The 17,674-nt window shown below is 50.1% G+C and overlaps 1 protein-coding gene across 1 annotated transcript; it reads left to right on the forward strand.

The window, feature by feature from the left end:
• The first annotated feature begins 8,132 nt into the window (after positions 1 to 8,132).
• On the forward strand, positions 8,133 to 17,250 carry MVD (mevalonate diphosphate decarboxylase). The gene is made up of 10 exons (XM_066349367.1): positions 8,133 to 8,297; positions 11,793 to 11,863; positions 12,279 to 12,393; positions 12,734 to 12,880; positions 13,333 to 13,532; positions 13,867 to 13,941; positions 14,160 to 14,378; positions 14,741 to 14,856; positions 15,781 to 15,889; positions 16,527 to 17,250. The coding sequence occupies exons 1-10, from the start codon at positions 8,228 to 8,230 to the stop codon at positions 16,605 to 16,607; spliced, it is 1,203 nt and encodes a 400-aa protein (XP_066205464.1). The 5' UTR covers positions 8,133 to 8,227; the 3' UTR covers positions 16,608 to 17,250.
• The last annotated feature ends 424 nt before the right edge of the window (positions 17,251 to 17,674 follow it).

Raw genomic sequence — 17,674 nt, forward strand, 5'->3', positions numbered from 1 at the left:
GGCACATACAGGAACAGATTGATGTTCCTGACTGTCTCTCACTCCCTCCTTTCCTCTCTCTAAAATCAATAAACATTTAAAAAAAAAATTCTACCTAAAATATAGTTGTATCTTTTATTACCATTTGAAAATATCATACTTGCCATCAGTCCTTAGAGATAACTCCTGAGACTGACTCCCATTACCGTGATTATGGCTTCTTGACCAAGACAGTTTTTTGGGGGGTCCGAGGATATAGTTTTATATAAGTCTTTCATCTACTGAAACCATATTTGTAAATGGAATATTAGTGGACTGAAGTTCCATTGTTTTCTCTATCGGATCAGCTACAGGGTGTTCTTGCCGCACCAATAAGAGACTTCACAATAGAAGGCAGTCCCCACTCTGTGCCGAGAAGTCTATGGCTGTGCACCTTTCCAGGAGGATCTATGTCTGTCCAATACATCAACTCCAGCCACAGTCATAGGACTTGGGCATTTTTGCATTGCAGCTGTTGTAACAGTTTCCCATGGGTGGTCAAAGACATGCTCCGAAGGCTACATCTTCATGGTGTCAGCGCCCTGTGTGATATTTCATGGTGCAAAGAGGCAAAGAGCTTGTGCTGCCTTTATTGTCATTTGATTCTTGTTCCAAAATGCCGTTCTCAATATGTGTATGCAGGTTCAAACTGTATATTTTGGTTCCAAAATTGAAGGGTAAATATTATCAGATGGGTAATTGAGCAAAGAGAATGCCTATGGCTCTTACATGATGAGCACACTGGATATCCTCAGAACCCATTCCAGCAGTAAATCTAAAGCCAGCAATTCACCAGATTCCCTCCCTTCTCTGAGTCCGTCAACTCATAACCATCCACCAGGTAACTCAGGCATCAAGTCTTGACTTAACAACACTTACTGGAGCATTACAGGCATACAATCACGTACACACATTATGTGTACAATTTGATGAGCTTTGACATCTGTACACACATGTCGGACCATCACTCCATTTGATGGAATAGACATATCCACCCCCAGTAAGTTTTCCTGTGCCTCTCGTAATTCATTTGCACCTTCAGCTGCGCTGCAGGCAACTATTGATCCACTTCCTGCCATGACAGGTTAGTTGGCATTTTCTAGAATTTTTATGAGTGGAATTTGCTATTATCTTTTCTCCATCTCTTCCCCTCAGTCTCTACCTGCAGGCCCTTGACTTTTGACATTATCTTGTGCTTTCTTCCCATCACACTTCAGAGGCCTCCAACACCTTTTATTGCCCCCTCCACTGATGGTCCAGGTCCTCCATTACAGACTACCGTAGACTATGTCACAACAGATGACAGATGTCAGACTACCATAAATCAAGTCACAACAGATGATAGATGTCATAGACCAGCACGATAACCTTTTAAGGGAGTCTCCCTGCCTGAAGATGGTCCTTCTTTAATCACCCATGTCACCAGCTATTTTTGCTCCGAGGACACAGTTGCAATCATGTCATTCTCCAGAATGAAGCTGAGCCTGTCTCTATGTCTGCAGAACCTCAGCATTTATAGAGTCTTCCAGCGACTCACCACTGTCACCTATGGCCTCTTGCACCACTGTCTTTGCTGTGTGATTTTATTTTTTAGGAGTTGTCTCATCTCCATAACTAAATTATCAACCTCCTCACTTGAGACTGTGCCCTGCTGGAGGGGCACTGCAATAAAGTTTTGTGAATGTACACAGAGGAGTATACACGACTTTGGCACAGTTGAGAAAAGACTCAGAAGCCTTCAGAACCTTCTGGTTGTGATTATGATTATTAGAAAGCCACACAGCGGCCCTGGCCAGTTTGTTCAGTGGTAGAGCGTCGGCCTGGTGTGCGGGAGTCCTGGGTTCGATTCCCGGCCAGGGCACACAGGAAAAGCGCCCATCTGCTTCTCCACCCCTTCCCCTCTCCTTCTTCTCTGTCTCTCTCTTTCCCTCCCGTAGCCAAGGCTCCATTGGAGCAAAGTTGGTCCGGGTGCTGAGGATGGCTCCATGGCCTCTGCCTCAGGTGCTAGAATGGCTCTGGTCGCAACAGAGCAATGCCCCAGATGGGCAGAGCATCGCTCCCTGGTGGGCATGCCGGGTGGATCCCGGTCGGGCACCATGCGGGAGTCTGTCTGACTGCCTCCCTGTTTCCAACTTCAGAAAAATACAAAATAAATAAATAAATAAATAAAAAGTTCCCTAGATGACTTGTATGCTCATTAACATTTGAGAAATACTACCATACACTTTCTCTCATCAACTTTGGGAGATACAAGAAAATCTGGGAATGCAAATCAAAACTACAGTGGAAGCCTTACTGGCAGTGGCACAGTGGATAGAGCTTTCACCTGGGATGCTGAGGACCCAGGGTTGAGACCCCGAGGTCACTGGCTTGAATGTGGAGTTGCCGGCTTGAGTGTGGGATCATTGACACAATCCCATAGTCGCTGGCTTGAAGCCCAAAGTCGCTGGCTTGAGCAAGGGGCCACTGGCTGGGCTAGAGCTGCCCCGCCCCATCAAGGAACATATGAGAAGCAATCAATGAACAACTAAAGTGACACAACTACGAGTTGATGCTCCTCACCTCTCTCATTTCCTGTCTCTCTCTCTCTCTCCCTATCTCAAAAAACAAACTGTAGTGACATACCATTTCACACCCATTAGGATGGGAAGAAAAAGAAAAAAGGAAGAAGAAGAAGAAAGAAAGAGGAGGAGGAAGAGAAGGCAAGTGTTAGCAACAGAAACCCCCTGCATTGCTCATGAGAATTTAAAATGGTATAGCTTCTGTGGAAAAAACTATGGAAGCTCCTCAAAAAATTAAAAATAGAATTACCGTATGACCTAGCAATTCCACTTCTGGGTACCTACCTAAAGGTAACAAAAGCAGGGACAAAACATGTATTTGCACACTCATATTCAAAGCAGCATTACTCACAGTAGGCAAAAGGTGGCAGCAGCCCAAATGTCAGTGGATGGATTACTCCAGGAAAAGTAAAACGGAGTCTAAACATACAGTGTAATATTGTTCAGCCTTAAAAAGGAAGGCACCCCTGACACATGCTACAAGAGAGATGAACCTTAAGAACATTATGCTCAGTGAAATAAACCAGACACAAAAGGACAAAAACTATATGATTCTACTTATATTAGGTCCCTACTGATGTCAAATTCATAGGGACAAAACATAATGGTGGTTGTCAGGGCCAAAGGAAGGGGAACAGAAGTTCTTTAATGGGGACAGAGTTTCAGTTGGGGAAAATGAAGAAGTTCTGTGGATGGATGGGGATGGTGGTTGTACAACATTGTGAATGTACTTAACAGCATTGAACTGTACCCTTAAAAATGGTTAAGATGGTAAATTTTATGTGATGCATAGTTTACCACAATTTTTAAAATTCTTTAAAACAAAAAAGGAAATCTGAGGAAGATTATGGGAAAGCTTCATGCTTACAGTAGGAGTTTACCCTACTATTTTTTCTTGCTTCTTAGCCTTAAAATGTCAATCTTTACTCCGTTTTTCCTACAACTACCATCGTCCGCTTTGAAACACTTCATAGGAACAAATTAGAATAATGTGTGGACATATTTTAAAGTTCCTTTCCTCTAGTTTATCATTCCCACCGTGACCCAAAAGGCATTAATTAACCCCACAGCCTATTTGACGAAAATATGAAAATAGAAAAAAGGTATTTATTTCACAGGTATTTACCAAAGAGGCCATACAATGAGTTTCTTTTAGACATGTGCATAGGTTGATGGTTCAGGAGGACTTGTGTTGAAGTTGTCAGCATGGGGATCTATGTCTAGTCTTCTTTTAGAAGGCTATTCATTCAAGGTTCTCCATTAAGTAAGGAAGGCCCTGGCCTACATGCACACTGTCAGGCATTTATGCCTATATGGGGCTCAACTGTGCGTATGCTACGTATAATCATCATAATAAAAACAAGGAATACTTGTTAACTGTTTCAGGAGATGCGAGAGGAAGGAATGTGGTTGGGATGGAAGAGAAGTCCTTATTTCTACTTAGCGGCAATCAACAGGTGATATCTAAAACTGAAAGACAGAAAGGAAGACAGAAAGGAAAAAAGAAAGAAAAGAAGGAAGGAGGAGAGAGAGAAAGAGACAGAGAGAGAGGGAGAGAGGGAGAAAGGGAAAGGGAGAGAGAGGAACAAGAAAAAAGAGAAAGGAAACAGGTTATTTAGAAACATGGAGGAAAATAAAAGATTTGTAAGTGGCTGCCTTTGATAAGTGGAACCTGGAGGAGAGCAGGTGAGGTTAAGGTCTGGTTATTGACTTTTAAATTTTATATATATATATGTACACACACACACACACACATATATATATGTATGTATATAAATATAATATTGTCTTAGTCTGCTCTGCCTCCTAGAACAAAAAGTGCCGGCCCTGGCCGGTTGGCTCAGCGGTAGAGCGTCAGCCTGGCGTGCAGGAGTCCCGGGTTTGATTCCCGGCCAGGGCACACAGGAGAAGCGCCCATCTGCTTCTCCACCCCTGCCCCTCTCCTTCCTCTCTGCCTCTCTCTTCCCCTCCTGCAGCCAAGGCTCCATTGGAGCAAAGATGGCCTGGGCGCTGGGGATGGCTCTGTGGCCTCTGCCTCAGGCGCTAGAATGGCTCTGATTGCGGTAGAGCGACGCCCCAAGATGGGCAGAGCAGCTGGGTGGATCCCGGTCGGGCGCATGCGGGAGTCTGTCTGACTGCCTCCCCGTTTCCAACTTCAGAAAAATACAAAAAAAAGTGCCGTAGTCTGGGAAATTTAAACAAAAACCATTGATTTCTCACAGTTCTGGTGGCTGGAAGTCCAAGATCAAGTTGTTAGCAGATTCATGTATCATGACAGCCTGATTCCGGGTCACAGATAACTGTCTTCTTGCTGTGTCCTCACGTGGTAGAGGGGTATTCTGCAGCTTCTTTCATAAAAGCACTAATCTTATCCATGAGGACTCTGTCTAATCACCTCCCAAAAGGCTCCACCTCCTGATACTTTGATTACCAATGATAAAATCGAAAGTTACCTATATAAGTCAAACACCCAGCACAGTATCTGGCCCAAAATAGATGCTTAACAGATGTCTTTGCTCTCCCTTCCATCACTACCATGGCAGTACATAAATTACTGAGGTTTATGGGGAACTTATCTTCAACCCTTTCCTCCGTAGCTCACTGTGACTACTGTCCAAAGTAATCCATCATTAACTCTTCAAAGAAAGTTTTTTTTTAAATTCATTTTTAGAGAGAGAGGAGATATAGAAGGGGGAAGGAGCAGGAAGCATCAACTCCCATATGTGCCTTGACCAGGCAAGCCCGGGGTTTTGAACCAGCGACCTCAGCATTCCAGGTTGACGCTTTATCCACTGCGCCACCATAGGTCAGGCCCTTCAAAGAAAGTTTGAGAGGCTTTGCATGAAACAGAAAAGTGACTGCAAGAAAAACTTATAATAATCATCTGAAATGCAAGTGTAAACAACAGTGAGATTCCATTTTCACCCATCCTACTGGTGGATGAGCCACTCCATTCAACTTCCAGAAGCAACTTACCCACAGCTGTCAAAATTACTTCAGGTACATTTCAGTTGGTCCAGCAATTCCAAATCCAGAAACTGCTGGGGTCCAGCCCCGGGGGGAATCCAGGGGTCCCACAGGAGGAGACGGCGTTGGCGAAATCGAGTGAGAGAGCCGAATACTTTTCTTTCTCTTTATTCTCTAGTTAGCATTTACTGCTGGGCATCACAGCCAATGGCTGGTCTAACTTTACTTTTTATGCACACACACTAAGTTACAATCACATGGTATTTTGAATACATCATTGTTTTAGTTTCACTATGGTTACATATTTCCAGATAACAGTTAATTCATATCTATAAGCTACAAATCAGGTGGTAAGTCATTCAAAGTACAGTTATAGCCCTGGCCGGTTGGCTCAGCGGTAGAGCGTCGGCCTGGCGTGCGGGGGACCCGGGTTCGATTCCCGGCCAGGGCACATAGGAGAAGCGCCCATTTGCTTCTCCACTCCCCCCTTCCTCTCTGTCTCTCTCTTCCCCTCCCGAAGCCAAGGCTCCATTGGAGCAAAGATGGCCCGGGTGCTGGGGATGGCTCCTTGGCCTCTGCCCCAGGCGCTAGAGTGGCTCTGGTCGCGGCAGAGCGACGCCCTGGAGGGGCAGAGCATCGCCCCCTGGTGGGCAGAGCATCGCCCCTGGTGGGCGTGCCGGGTGGATCCTGGTCGGTCGGGCGCATGTGGGAGTCTGTCTGACTGTCTCTCCCCGTTTCCAGCTTCAGAAAAATACAAAAAAAAAAAAAGTACAGTTATACAATAACTTGAATAGTAATAACAATATCGGCACAAACTTCTAAAAGATTAGTACTAATTAATAACTCTATTTTACTGTTGTTGTGAGTCAAGGGCGCAGAGAGAGATAGCAGACGAAATCATCAAGGACTAGCAAAGGACCACCGCTTGCTCAGGCAAATGGCCTTGAGTTCATGCAGTGTCCTTTTTTCACAAGACTACAAAAGGCTTGCTATTTAAGAAACTGACATAGCATTAAGAGTAACTTTTACTTAAAGATACATAGAGTGCACCTGCAAGATAGCTAATAGCAACATAATATCAGAAGGCATTAATTGCTATTGCTGCTATGAATCCCACTACATTCCTCTCCTTATTCTTAGAAAATACAAAAATCTCATGAGAATGCTTAACTGAGAAAAGCCCAGCAACTGCCTTCAGTCACAAAACAAGTCTTTTAACAAAACATTCTTTACTTGCGAGCTGCGCTCCCATCCAAGGCCACGCAACGGGCCACTCCACTACACCTTTTTCTGAAGCTGGAAACAGGGAGAGACAGTCAGACAGACTCCAGCATGCGCCTGACCGGGATCCACCCGGCATGCCCACCATGGGGCGACGCTCTGGCCACCAGGGGGCGATGCTCTGCCCATCCTGGGCGTCGCCATGTTGCGACCAGAGCCACTCTAGCGCCTGGGGCAGAGGCCACAGAGCCATCCCCAGCGCCCCGGCCATCTCTGCTCCAATGGAGCCTTGGCTGCGGGAGGGGAAGAGAGAGACAGAGAGGAAGGCGCGGCGGAGGGGTGGAGAAGCAAATGGGCGCTTCTCCTGTGTGCCCTGGCCGGGAATCGAACCCGGGTCCTCCGCACGCTAGGCCGACGCTCTACCGCTGAGCCAACCGGCCAGGGCAAAATCTGAACCATCTTAAATCTAAAAATAAGTTTTTACGAAGGGGAGGGGAAAATGGAGTTACTGTTCAATGGGTAGAGCCTTTCAGTTTAGAATGAAGTTCTGCAGATAGATAGTGGTGATGTTTGCACATCAATGGGAATGTACTTAGTGCCAAGGAACTTAAAGTGGTTAAAATGATAAACTTTATGTTATGGGTATTTTACTATAGGAAAATAGCCAATATACCTATAAATGTGGTGATCTATTTCAACCCGATTAAAATAAAAATCCTTGCTTATATGGAGCTTTAAAAAGGAGAGTGAGGTTTGAAAGCGCTTGTCTCTGAAGCAGTTTATCCACTAGCAGGCGCCACCCAGTGGCACTCGTCAGCCGGGGGAATGCGGAGCCCGGGCGACCCCTAGGTGGCGGAGTCCGTGAGGCAATGTAGTCTAAGGGCCGCAGGAGACCCCAGGCGGCGGGAAGGACCCGGGTCGGCGGGCCCGAGACTCCATGGCATCGCGAGGTGCCGTGCTGGGAAGCCTCTTAACCTTTGGCCCCGAGTCTTCCATCCCGAGCTGCTGGGATACTTGGCCTCTCGTGCCTCACTGAGCCGCCTCTCAGCCCGCACAGCCCCTTGGGATTCAAGCTGCCCCCACTACACAGTCCGCAACCGGGGCGGGTCACTCAACCGAGTGCTCCTAACTCCTACCTAGAAGATTGCCTTTCCGCGCCTGCGCACATCCTGAGCCTACCGCGACCGCACTCCACAGGAGATCCGACGTTTGCGTCACACTCCGTGCCTGCGCAGAGCCAGAGCAAGTTCGTGGGGGAGAGGGGCGGGCTCAGGATCGTCAGTCCATCGTTCGATCCCACTCATTGGCTGAGAGGTGGAACGTAAATCGGACCTGCCAGTGATTGGTCAATGCGCGAACAGCTGGGACCGTGTGGGCCAATGGCCGTGCGGGCTGGGTTCCGACGCCTGGCGGCTGTGGGCTAGGACAGCAGGGCAGCAGGGCAGCAGTGTTCTTTGGCCATGGCTTCGGAAGAGTCCCATATGGCCGTGACCTGCACTGCACCTGTCAACATCGCGGTCATCAAGTACTGTGAGTGCGCGGGCCGGGGGTGCGGACGTAGGGGCCGCCAGGCGGGCGCAAGTGGACGGTGGATGAGGTGGTGATGCCGCGGGAGGTCCACATGCGTTTGTGAGCGCTCATCCCAGCCCTTCAACCTGCCCAGTGGTGTGGTCTGGGGAGCCCCGGACCCATGTTGCAGCCGGGACACTTGAGGGACACCGACCTCACAGGACCTACATCCTCGCGGGTCGCGGAACACTTGGTGGACGTGGTCTATACAAGACGTCAATCTTCTCGGGGACCCAGGTGGACGGACATGGTCCACACAGGATGTCCATTCCTAAGACCAGTTGCCTCAGCTCCCACGGTCACACCCACCCCAGCCACCTTTTCATTTCTAGCATGTTCTCTGTTCTAGAATGCTTCAGAAATGGAATCATTCAGGATGTAGCATTATGGGATTGGCTCATTTCACTCTATACTTTATGGAGGTTTATCCGGGTGGTAGTGGTATCGGCACTTCGCTCATTTAGTGCTAAGTCTTGTTCTTGTGTGGACAGGCCACAGGTTATAGACTCTTTGAAAGGCACTCTCCAGCTTTATTCTATTAGGAATAAAGTTGCTATCGACTTTTCTATGTGTTTTTGTATGAACATAAGTTTTCATTCTGGGATAATGCCCAGAAGTGCAATTGCTGGGTCATAGCATAGCTGCATGTTTAAATTTTTTTTTTTTTTTTGCATTTTTCTGAAGCTGAAAACGGTGAGAGACAGTCAGACAGGCTCCCGCATGCTCCCGACCGGGATCCACCCCGCACGCCCACCAGGGGCGACGCTCTGCCCACCAGGGGGCGATGCTCTGCCCCTCCGGGGCGTTGCTCTGCCGAGACCAGAGCCACTCTAGCGCCTGGGGCAGAGGCCAAGGAGCCATCCCCAGCGCCCGGGCCATCTCCGCTCCAATGGAACCCCGGCTGCGGGAGGGGAAGAGAGAGAGAGGAAGGAGGGAAGGGGTGGAGAAGCAAATGGGCGCTTCTCCTATGTGCCCTGGCCGGGAATCGAACCCGGCTCCCCCGCACGCCAGGCTGACGCTCTACCGCTGAGCCAACCGGCCAGGGCCTAAATTTTTTTTTTTTAATAAACTGTTAAATTGTTTTCCCGAATGGCCATACTATTTTACATTTACACAATGTATATTGTTTTTCAGCACTGGTGTCACTGGTTTCTGTTTTAGGTGGTATCTCCTTGTGGTTTTAGTGTGTATTTTTCTACTGGCCAATGTACCTTTTTTTTTTTTTTTTTTTTTTTTTTTGTATTTTTCTGAAGCTGGTAACAGGGAGAGACAGTCAGACAGATTCCTGCATGCGCCCGACCCGGATCCACCCAGCACGCCCACCAGGGGGCGATGCTCTGCCACGACCAGAGCAACTTTAGCGCCTGGGGCAGAGGCCAAGGAGCCATCCCCAGCGCCCAGGCCATCTTTGCTCCAATGGAGCCCTGGCTGGGGGAGGGGAAGAGAGAGACAGAGAGGAAGGAGGGGGTGGGGGTGGAGAAGCAAATGGGCGCTTCTCCTATGTGCCCTGGCCGGGAATCGAACCTGGGTCCCCCGCACGCCAGGCCGACGATCTACTGCTGAGCCAACCGGCCAGGGCCCCAATGTACCTTTTTGTGGGCTTATTTCCCATCCTGTATCCTCTTTGGTGAAATGTCTCTTCATGTCTTTTGTCCTTGTTTTAATTGGATTTTTTTTTATCGTTGAGTCTTTGAGAGTTCATTTTATGTATATTTTAGTTACTAATCTTTTTTTTTTAAATTTTATTTAGGTATTTATTTTTTACAGAGACAGAGAGTGAGTCAGAGAGAGGGATAGACAGGGATAGACAGACAGGAACTGAGAGAGATGAGAAGCATCAATCATTAGTTTTTCATTGCGCGTTGCAACACCTTAGTTGTTCATTGATTGCTTTCTCACATGTGCCTTGACCGCGGGCCTTCAGCAGACGGAGAAACCCCTTGCTGGAGCCAGCGACCTTGGGTCCAAGCTGGTGAGCCTTGCTCAAACCAGATGAGCCCGCACTCAAGCTGGCGACCTCGGGGTCTTGAGCCTGGGTCCTTCTGCATCCCAGTCCGATGCTCTATCCACTGCGCCACTGTCTGGTCAGGCAGTTACTAATCTTTTGTTGGATAGTTGGTTTGCAAATATTTCCTTCCACTCTGTAGCTTGTCTTTTAATTCTCTGTAACAGTGTCTCTCAAACAGCCAAAGTTTAGAATTTTTTGGCGAAGTTCGGTGTATTAGTTTTTTTATTTAGGGATCATGCTTTTGGTGTCAAGTTTAGGACCTCTTTGCCTGATGATTTTCTCCTAAAAGGTTTTATATTTTAAGTTTAAGTCTGTGATCCCTATTTGAGTTATTTTTTGTATAAGGTATGAAACTTGGGTCAAGGTTCATTTGGTGAACTTGAATGTCCAGTTATTCCAGCAGCATTTCAAACAAGGCTGTCCCTCCGTTGAATTGCTTTTGCACTTTTGTCAAAAATCAGCGGGGCATGCCTGACCAGCGGTGGCACAGTGTATAGCGCCTCAACCTGGGATGCTGAGGTCCCAGATTTGAAACCAGGAGGTCACCAGCTTGAGCGCAGGGTTGTTGGCTTGAGTGTGGAATCATCGACATGATCACAAGATCACTGGCTTGCTTTAGCCCAAAGGTTGCTGACTTGAGCCCAAGATTACTGACTTGAGCAATGGGTCACTGGCTCAGCTTGAGACCCTCCCACCCCCCCATCAAGGCACTTATGAGAAGCAATCAATGAACAACTAACGTGCCGCAACTACAACCTGATGCTTCTCATCTCTCTCCCTGTATCTCTCTCTCTCAAAAAGTAAAATAAAATAAAATTTAGTTTGGCATGTTTGTGAGGTCTCTTTCTGGGCCGTCATAGATCACTTGCCAGGTGTGAATCTTTATTATCTCCTATAACTCTGCCATCCTCCAAAACCAAAAGTGCAGCATATTGTGTGTGCTTGACAAAGACTTTTGAAACTTCTGAAGAGTTTACTTCGTTTACCATGATGCCCGGAGTGGAAGTGCTCTGCTAAAGATTTTGAGTCTAGAGAGCAGGAGCAGGGAGATTTGAGGTGTTTTCAGTAACTGTGGCTCCTCTTCTTTAGGAGAAGAAGGCAAAAGCCTAACAGTGGAGTTTTCAGTATCTAGTAGGCACGCCAGTGAGTGAAAGAAGATAAAACAGAAACAGTGGAGCAGGGAGATGGCGAGCCTCCAGCTCTGCTCTGGGACCTGGAGCTTAGTGACGTGGGTAGCAATCTGGGAGGTGTGGGTACAGCAAGAAGAGGACTTAGATTGTTCAGTGAGAGAGCAGGGTCCAGGCAGATGGGGGAACTGTGGGATTGGGAGTGGGGGTGAAGAGGGAGCAACAGTGGGGAGGAATAGGGCTTTGGTGGGTGGGGACAACAGTGCCTTAGTTCTCAGGGTTGAGAAACTGACTGGCCTTACCTTGGGTTGTCTGTTCCAGGGGGAAAGCGAGACGAGGAGCTGATCCTGCCCATCAACTCCTCTCTGAGTGTCACTTTGCATCAGGACCAGGTTAGTATGAACTGGCAATAAACACCAAAATAAAAATTTACTAAACTTCCGTTTACGGTTGGTGGTAAAATCTCCCTAGTCCATGACCAGTGTCTGTTCTGTGCCCCACTCTGAGGAGTGCTAATCGTGCATGCCCCTCTGGGTCTCCTCTGAGGTTCTGTCTCTGCACTGTTGTGCCTGGCCCAGTGTTCTGCTATAGGAGATGGAAGCGCCAGCCACACCTGTATAGGGAGTCTGGGCTTGTGGCCGAGCCTGCCTACCACCTGACCCCTCCTCCCTCGGCCTCAACCTCCTGTACTCCAGCAAGGCTGTCCCTGCCCCTGAATCGGTGACAATGATGGGCCAGGGTAGGAAAGCCCTCCCAGGCTGAAAGGGGTGCTTCACCCCTGAGGTGGCCCTGTATTTTCTTTCCCAGTTGAAAACCACTACGACAGCTGTCATTAGCAAGGCCTTCACTGAAGACCGGATTTGGCTTAACGGCCAGGAGGAGGACATAGGGCAGCCGCGCATCCAAGCCTGCCTGAGGGAGAGTGAGTGGGGGGGTCCTCCATCTACAGTGAGGCCAGTCCCAGCCTGTCCCTTCCCCTCCATCCCTTCCTTACTCTGGCCAGAATCTGAGGGCTCAGTAGGTACTGCTACCTCTTCCCTCTCCACCTGCTTTTGAGACACACCCCCCCCAGAGGGGGTGGGGTGGGGACCCTGTTAGCACAGCTGGGTTTGGATCTGGGATCTGTGGTTTCTTCAAGAAGGAAGTCTGCAGAAATTTGGGACAGAGGCCTGGTGTCAGCTGTACCTGTGACTCTCAGCAGGTGAGATGTCAGGAGCAGGTCAGGGCAGCTCCACCCAGTGGCTTTCTCCCCCTCCCCACAGTCCGCCGCCTGGCCCGGAAGCGGAGGAGTGGTGATGAGAAGGACCCGCTGCCTCTCAGCCTCAGCTACAAGGTTCACATTGCATCGGTGAACAACTTCCCCACGGCCGCAGGCCTGGCCTCCTCAGCTGCAGGCTACGCCTGCCTAGGTGGGTGCCCACAGGGAGACTCATGCTCTTGCAGCCGTCAGAGAGCCCTCGTCACATGAGGCTGACACCTTGGTCGTCTCACACATCTGAATGTTAAAATCTCCCGAGGGTTCTGTATATCAGACCTTCTAGGTTGTATGTGACAGAAGCCTACCTCATACAGTACTGGCTTAAGCCTAAAGTAGGGACAATTTCTTGAGCACATAAGTGAGTAGGTGAATGCTAATGGTGAGAGTTGGCTGGAGCTCTGTCATCTCAGAATTTAAAAAAATTTTTCCTCTGATTTGAGAGGAAGGGAGAGGAAGGGAGAGCAAGAGAAGCATCAACTCATCCTACTGTCAGCTCAGAATTTTTAATTTCCTGGGCAGCACATTCTCATAGGGTGCTGTGCACAGCCTGAGCTGCATGCTTTAGGTCCCCTCACCTGTCCCTCCTCCCTCCTGTGCCTACAGCCTACGCCCTGGCCCAAGTCTACGGGGTTGAGAGTGACCTTTCAGAAGTGGCTCGCCGGGGCTCAGGCAGCGCCTGCCGGAGCCTATATGGCGGCTTCGTGGAGTGGCAGATGGGGGAGCGGACTGACGGGAAGGACAGCATCGCCCGGCAGGTGGCCCCTGAATCACACTGGCCCGAACTCCGAGTCCTCATCCTTGTGGTGAGTGAGACAACTGGGGAGTGAGGGGTCCTCTTGGGCCACGCTGGGAGCAGGAGGAGGTAAGGTTTTACCTGTCTCTCGAGCTTGCTGGGGCAACAAGACGGCTCTCTGTGCAGTGTTCAAGAATGACTGCCATACACAAAGGGGTCTGCGGATCCATAGGCTGCTGTTCCCAGAGCTGTGACGTCTCTGCTACAGTCATGGGGCCTCCGCCATCAGGAGGTGCTGGCCTTCACCCTACTGTCTATACCAGCTGAGGGGAGGGACAGGATGGGGTGGGTGTTTAGGGATGGGGCCTGGGTGTGAGGTCCAGGCCATTTCTCCCTCGTTGCAGGTGAGTGCCGAGAAGAAGCTGACTGGCAGCACAGTGGGCATGCAGACCAGTGTGGAGACCAGCGCCCTGCTCAAGGTAATGCTGGTGCTGGGTCAGGTGCCAGCTCCCCAGGGCACAGCCTCTATGTCAGGACACATACCAGGCTCCACCCACATTCTCTGAAGCTGAGTTCATGTGTTCTGTTGGATGTGTGATGGGACACTGAGGCCTGGGGAGGTCTACCCAGTGCCTTTGCTCTGGCCGCTGTGCTGTGAAGCAGTGCCACCTCATTGGAAAGGACCTATGTCTTGCAGTTCCGGGCTGAGGTGGTGGTGCCGGCGCGCATGGCAGACATGATCCGCTGCGTCAAAGAGAACAACTTCCAGGGCTTTGGCCAGCTGACCATGAAAGACAGCAACCAGTTCCATGCCACCTGCCTGGACACCTTCCCGCCCATCTCTTACCTCAACGATACTTCCAGGCGTATCATCCATCTCGTGCACCGTTTCAATGCCCACTATGGGCAGACGAAGGCAAGGTGGGGCCAGGGCAGCAGCGGAAACCCAGAGTGGGCCTCAGGCCATGCGCTTCAGTAAAACCGGCCCGTGCTTGTCTGTGATCAAGCTCCACAGAACCTGCTTTCTGCGCTTACATGCGGAGCACCAACAGTTTCCGTCTCACTTTGTTTCATTTTGGTTGCATGATCTTCATGCACTTTAAAGCACTGGTGTGGGGACCCCTGACCTGGTCCTAAGATGTAGGGGAGGGGTGCCACTGCTCCGCTCTGGGTTGGCCCTGCAGGAGCTGTGGGAGGCCTTGGGTTTCCAGAAAAACTAGAAGGTGTGAGCCAGCAGAGCCACTGTGCAAACATTGACGTTGACCACATGGGTTCCAGGTGGCATACACATTTGACGCAGGCCCCAACGCCGTGATCTTTACCCTGGATGACACTGTGGCTGAGTTTGTGGCTGCTGTGAAGCACAGCTTCCCCCCTGAGTCAAATGGAGACAAGTGAGTTGTGGATCCTCCTATTTGGGAAACCATGAAGGGAGGAAAAGGGTTTCCTGCTGGGGTCAGGGATGACTGCACCTAAGGCTGTGTTGCTACATGGGGAGTCCCATGGGAAGTGTGGATCCCCTTGGGGACTACAGGCAGTACGTCATGAAGTGCGCCTTGGTGTGACCATGAACTTTCCCCCATCACGTGTCCTAGACTTACGGTTTCAGAGACTGACATGCACAAACACACATACAGCATCATGGCTTCTGTGTGGATAACGACTGTGGCCCCACTGTGGATTTCTTCCTACCAGTTGTTTTAATGGTCTCTTTTCAGTGCGGGGACACCTTCCTGCTAGGGGTGCTGGAAGTGTGGGGGTTGTTTTACCTGTTTCCATAATTGGGGCAGTACTGATGGCTAGTGGGTGGGAAACCAGAATACTAACTTCCTTACCAAGTGGGACAGCCATGATGGCCTCGAGGGCCGGTGGTGCCCTTGTCGTTAGCTCTCTCCTCATTGCCTAGTCACTGCAATGGGTGGTACGCAGAGGAACACGGTGATGGACTTGTGCTTGAACTGAGGCATTTTTCTCTTCAGTTGGTACCCCACTGGGTGGACCAGTAGCCATGGGCCAGGGATGAACCCAAATCCTCAGGGAGGTCCCCTGAAACCCTCCCTTCACAGTGACCCCAGCCTGGCCCTTGGTCATTGCTGCTTAGTTTTTTTGTGTGTGTGGTAAGGTACGTTGTGAAGTATACTGTTCAGCAGCATTACGTACATTCGTTGTGCAACCAGCATATCTATCTGGTTGCCGAATTTATTTCCCCAAAAGAAATCCTGTGTGCATTGGTGGTCACACCCCCCTCCTGCCTTTGGTCTGCATGTCTAAACACCTGTCAATGGACGCACAGCACACTCCTGCCTTCCTTTCCCCAGGTTTGTGAAGGGGCTGCCTGTGAGGCCTGCCTCACTCTCAGATGAGCTTAAAGCTGCACTGGGCATGAATCCTATCCCTGGCAGCATCAAATACATCATTGCCACTCAGGTGAGGCCTGGTACCAGCCCTCAGCCCCAGGGTCCAGGGGCCACCCACAGCCCAGCACACGTGGGGTAGTCCCCTTCCAGAACATAGGCTTATAGGCTTAGACCCAATATGTCCACCAGATGAAGGGGTTCCCTTCACCCTCTCTTCCTCTGGGGTGGGAAGCCAAGTTAAGAACAACAGCAAAAGTACAAGGAACGCCATACTTCCCTTTTCAAGGCATCTGGTTTATTGGTTTGTTTCACTCACTTGCTCTCAAAGTGGACATTTCAGGACATACTGTGACTTGTGGGGCCACGTTCCCAGTGCTGAGGTGAGAGGGTAGGGCTGGGAATGGAGACTCAGGGATCCTTGGGACCTTCAGGGCTCACCCTCCAAAAGCAGATCAGGGTCTTTGCTCAGAGCGGCTGAGCCGAGATTTTACTCAGATGATCAGTTTCCAAATCCTCATGATTTCTGTGGCAGGTCCCCGGTCTCTACCTTTCACCCACGTCTGGGTAATTGAATGCTGAGACCACATGGCTCTGCCTGCGGGAGTTGGGCACAGGGCCAGGGTATCACCTGTACTTACCTGAGAGGGTGGGGGTACTCTTGTCCCTCCCTGTCACCCTAACCTAACATTGATTTCTCTATTTGCCAGGTGGGACCTGGACCTCAAATCCTGGACCACCCTGACACTCACCTCCTGGGCCCTGACGGTCTGCCGAAGTCAGTGGCTTGACCACCTCCTTGACAGGAGACCAGCGGACTCTTGAAGGGGCTGCTTTGCTGGGACTGGGAAGCTGGGTGTGGCAGCGGCCGTGCCATGCTTGTTGGGACTGGTTGGTTCCTGGGCAGTGTGCTATGGCCAAGTGGGGGTAGTGGAGTAACCATGTGCAGGTGCTCAGGCGGCCAGGAGCAGGCCCCCTACAAAGTGCCTCTACCTATGTTGTGCCCAGATGACAGTTCGGATAGGTTGTGGGACCTTGTAGATCCAGCCAATGGGGATGAGCTGCTGGTGTGTACCCCATGAAGGATCTCTGACCCTGAGCTCAGGTCACTCCCACTGCCCGAAACAGGAGCTGTTCCACTTGAGATGAGGGGAATTGGTGTCCATCTTTGGAGCTGTAGAACTGATCACTATTCAGGGAGCAAAGTCTGCTGGCTCAGGGTCCCTCTACACGGTGCTTTGAGCGGGACAATCATCCTAGCTCATGTCAGAACTCAGGCCACTGGGTTTGGATAGAACGTTTGTTCATAAAAAGACCAGGAGTGTGTCTTCTTGGCAGGTGGGAGAGCAGCCCAAGATTCCTTGTCACATGGGAGCCCCATTGTCACAAGGAGCCCTGTCAACTGACTACTGGGAATAAAGCCAGAGTTGCTGATTGGGCCTGGCATGCTTCTGTGTAACCAGTGTTCCTGTGTAGGCAGCAGGCAGTCCTCCAGGGGAGGAGAGGGCATGGGCCATATACTTTCTCTCCTGTAGGAGGAAGAACTTGGAACTTGTCCACTTGCTGATGCTTCTGAAGAAGCTGCCTTCTGACCCAAAGCTCCACTTCAAGTGCTCAGCCTTGTGGTGGGGTGTTCAGCACACAGACACCCCCCATGGCCATGAGCCACACTAGGGGGCTGACGGGTTTGGGGATGTGGTTTGGGTCTGGCTTTAAGCGTCCAGTCCACAAAAGTGGGAAGCAGATTTGCACTGATTCGGGATGGTGACCTCCAGCCCAGAAGCGTATGGTTTCTGGAACCCAGGAATGGCTAGCACCTGTAGGAGTTTTTCCATTAGTGTGCAGGTCACTGCACTCT

This window comes from Saccopteryx leptura, chromosome 9 (genome assembly GCF_036850995.1).
Source record: "Saccopteryx leptura isolate mSacLep1 chromosome 9, mSacLep1_pri_phased_curated, whole genome shotgun sequence".
NCBI classification, from domain to species: domain Eukaryota; kingdom Metazoa; phylum Chordata; class Mammalia; order Chiroptera; family Emballonuridae; genus Saccopteryx; species Saccopteryx leptura.

Excerpts from the sequence above, each read along its gene's own strand:
- MVD (XM_066349367.1), top strand. The coding sequence starts at position 8,228 with ATGGCTTCGGAAGAGTCCCATATGGCCGTGACCTGCACTGCACCTGTC. Across the intron at positions 12,881-13,332 it reads TGCAGGCTACGCCTGCCTAG|CCTACGCCCTGGCCCAAGTC; the intron begins GTGGGTGCCCAC and ends CTGTGCCTACAG. Across the intron at positions 13,533-13,866 it reads TCCGAGTCCTCATCCTTGTG|GTGAGTGCCGAGAAGAAGCT; the intron begins GTGAGTGAGACA and ends CCCTCGTTGCAG.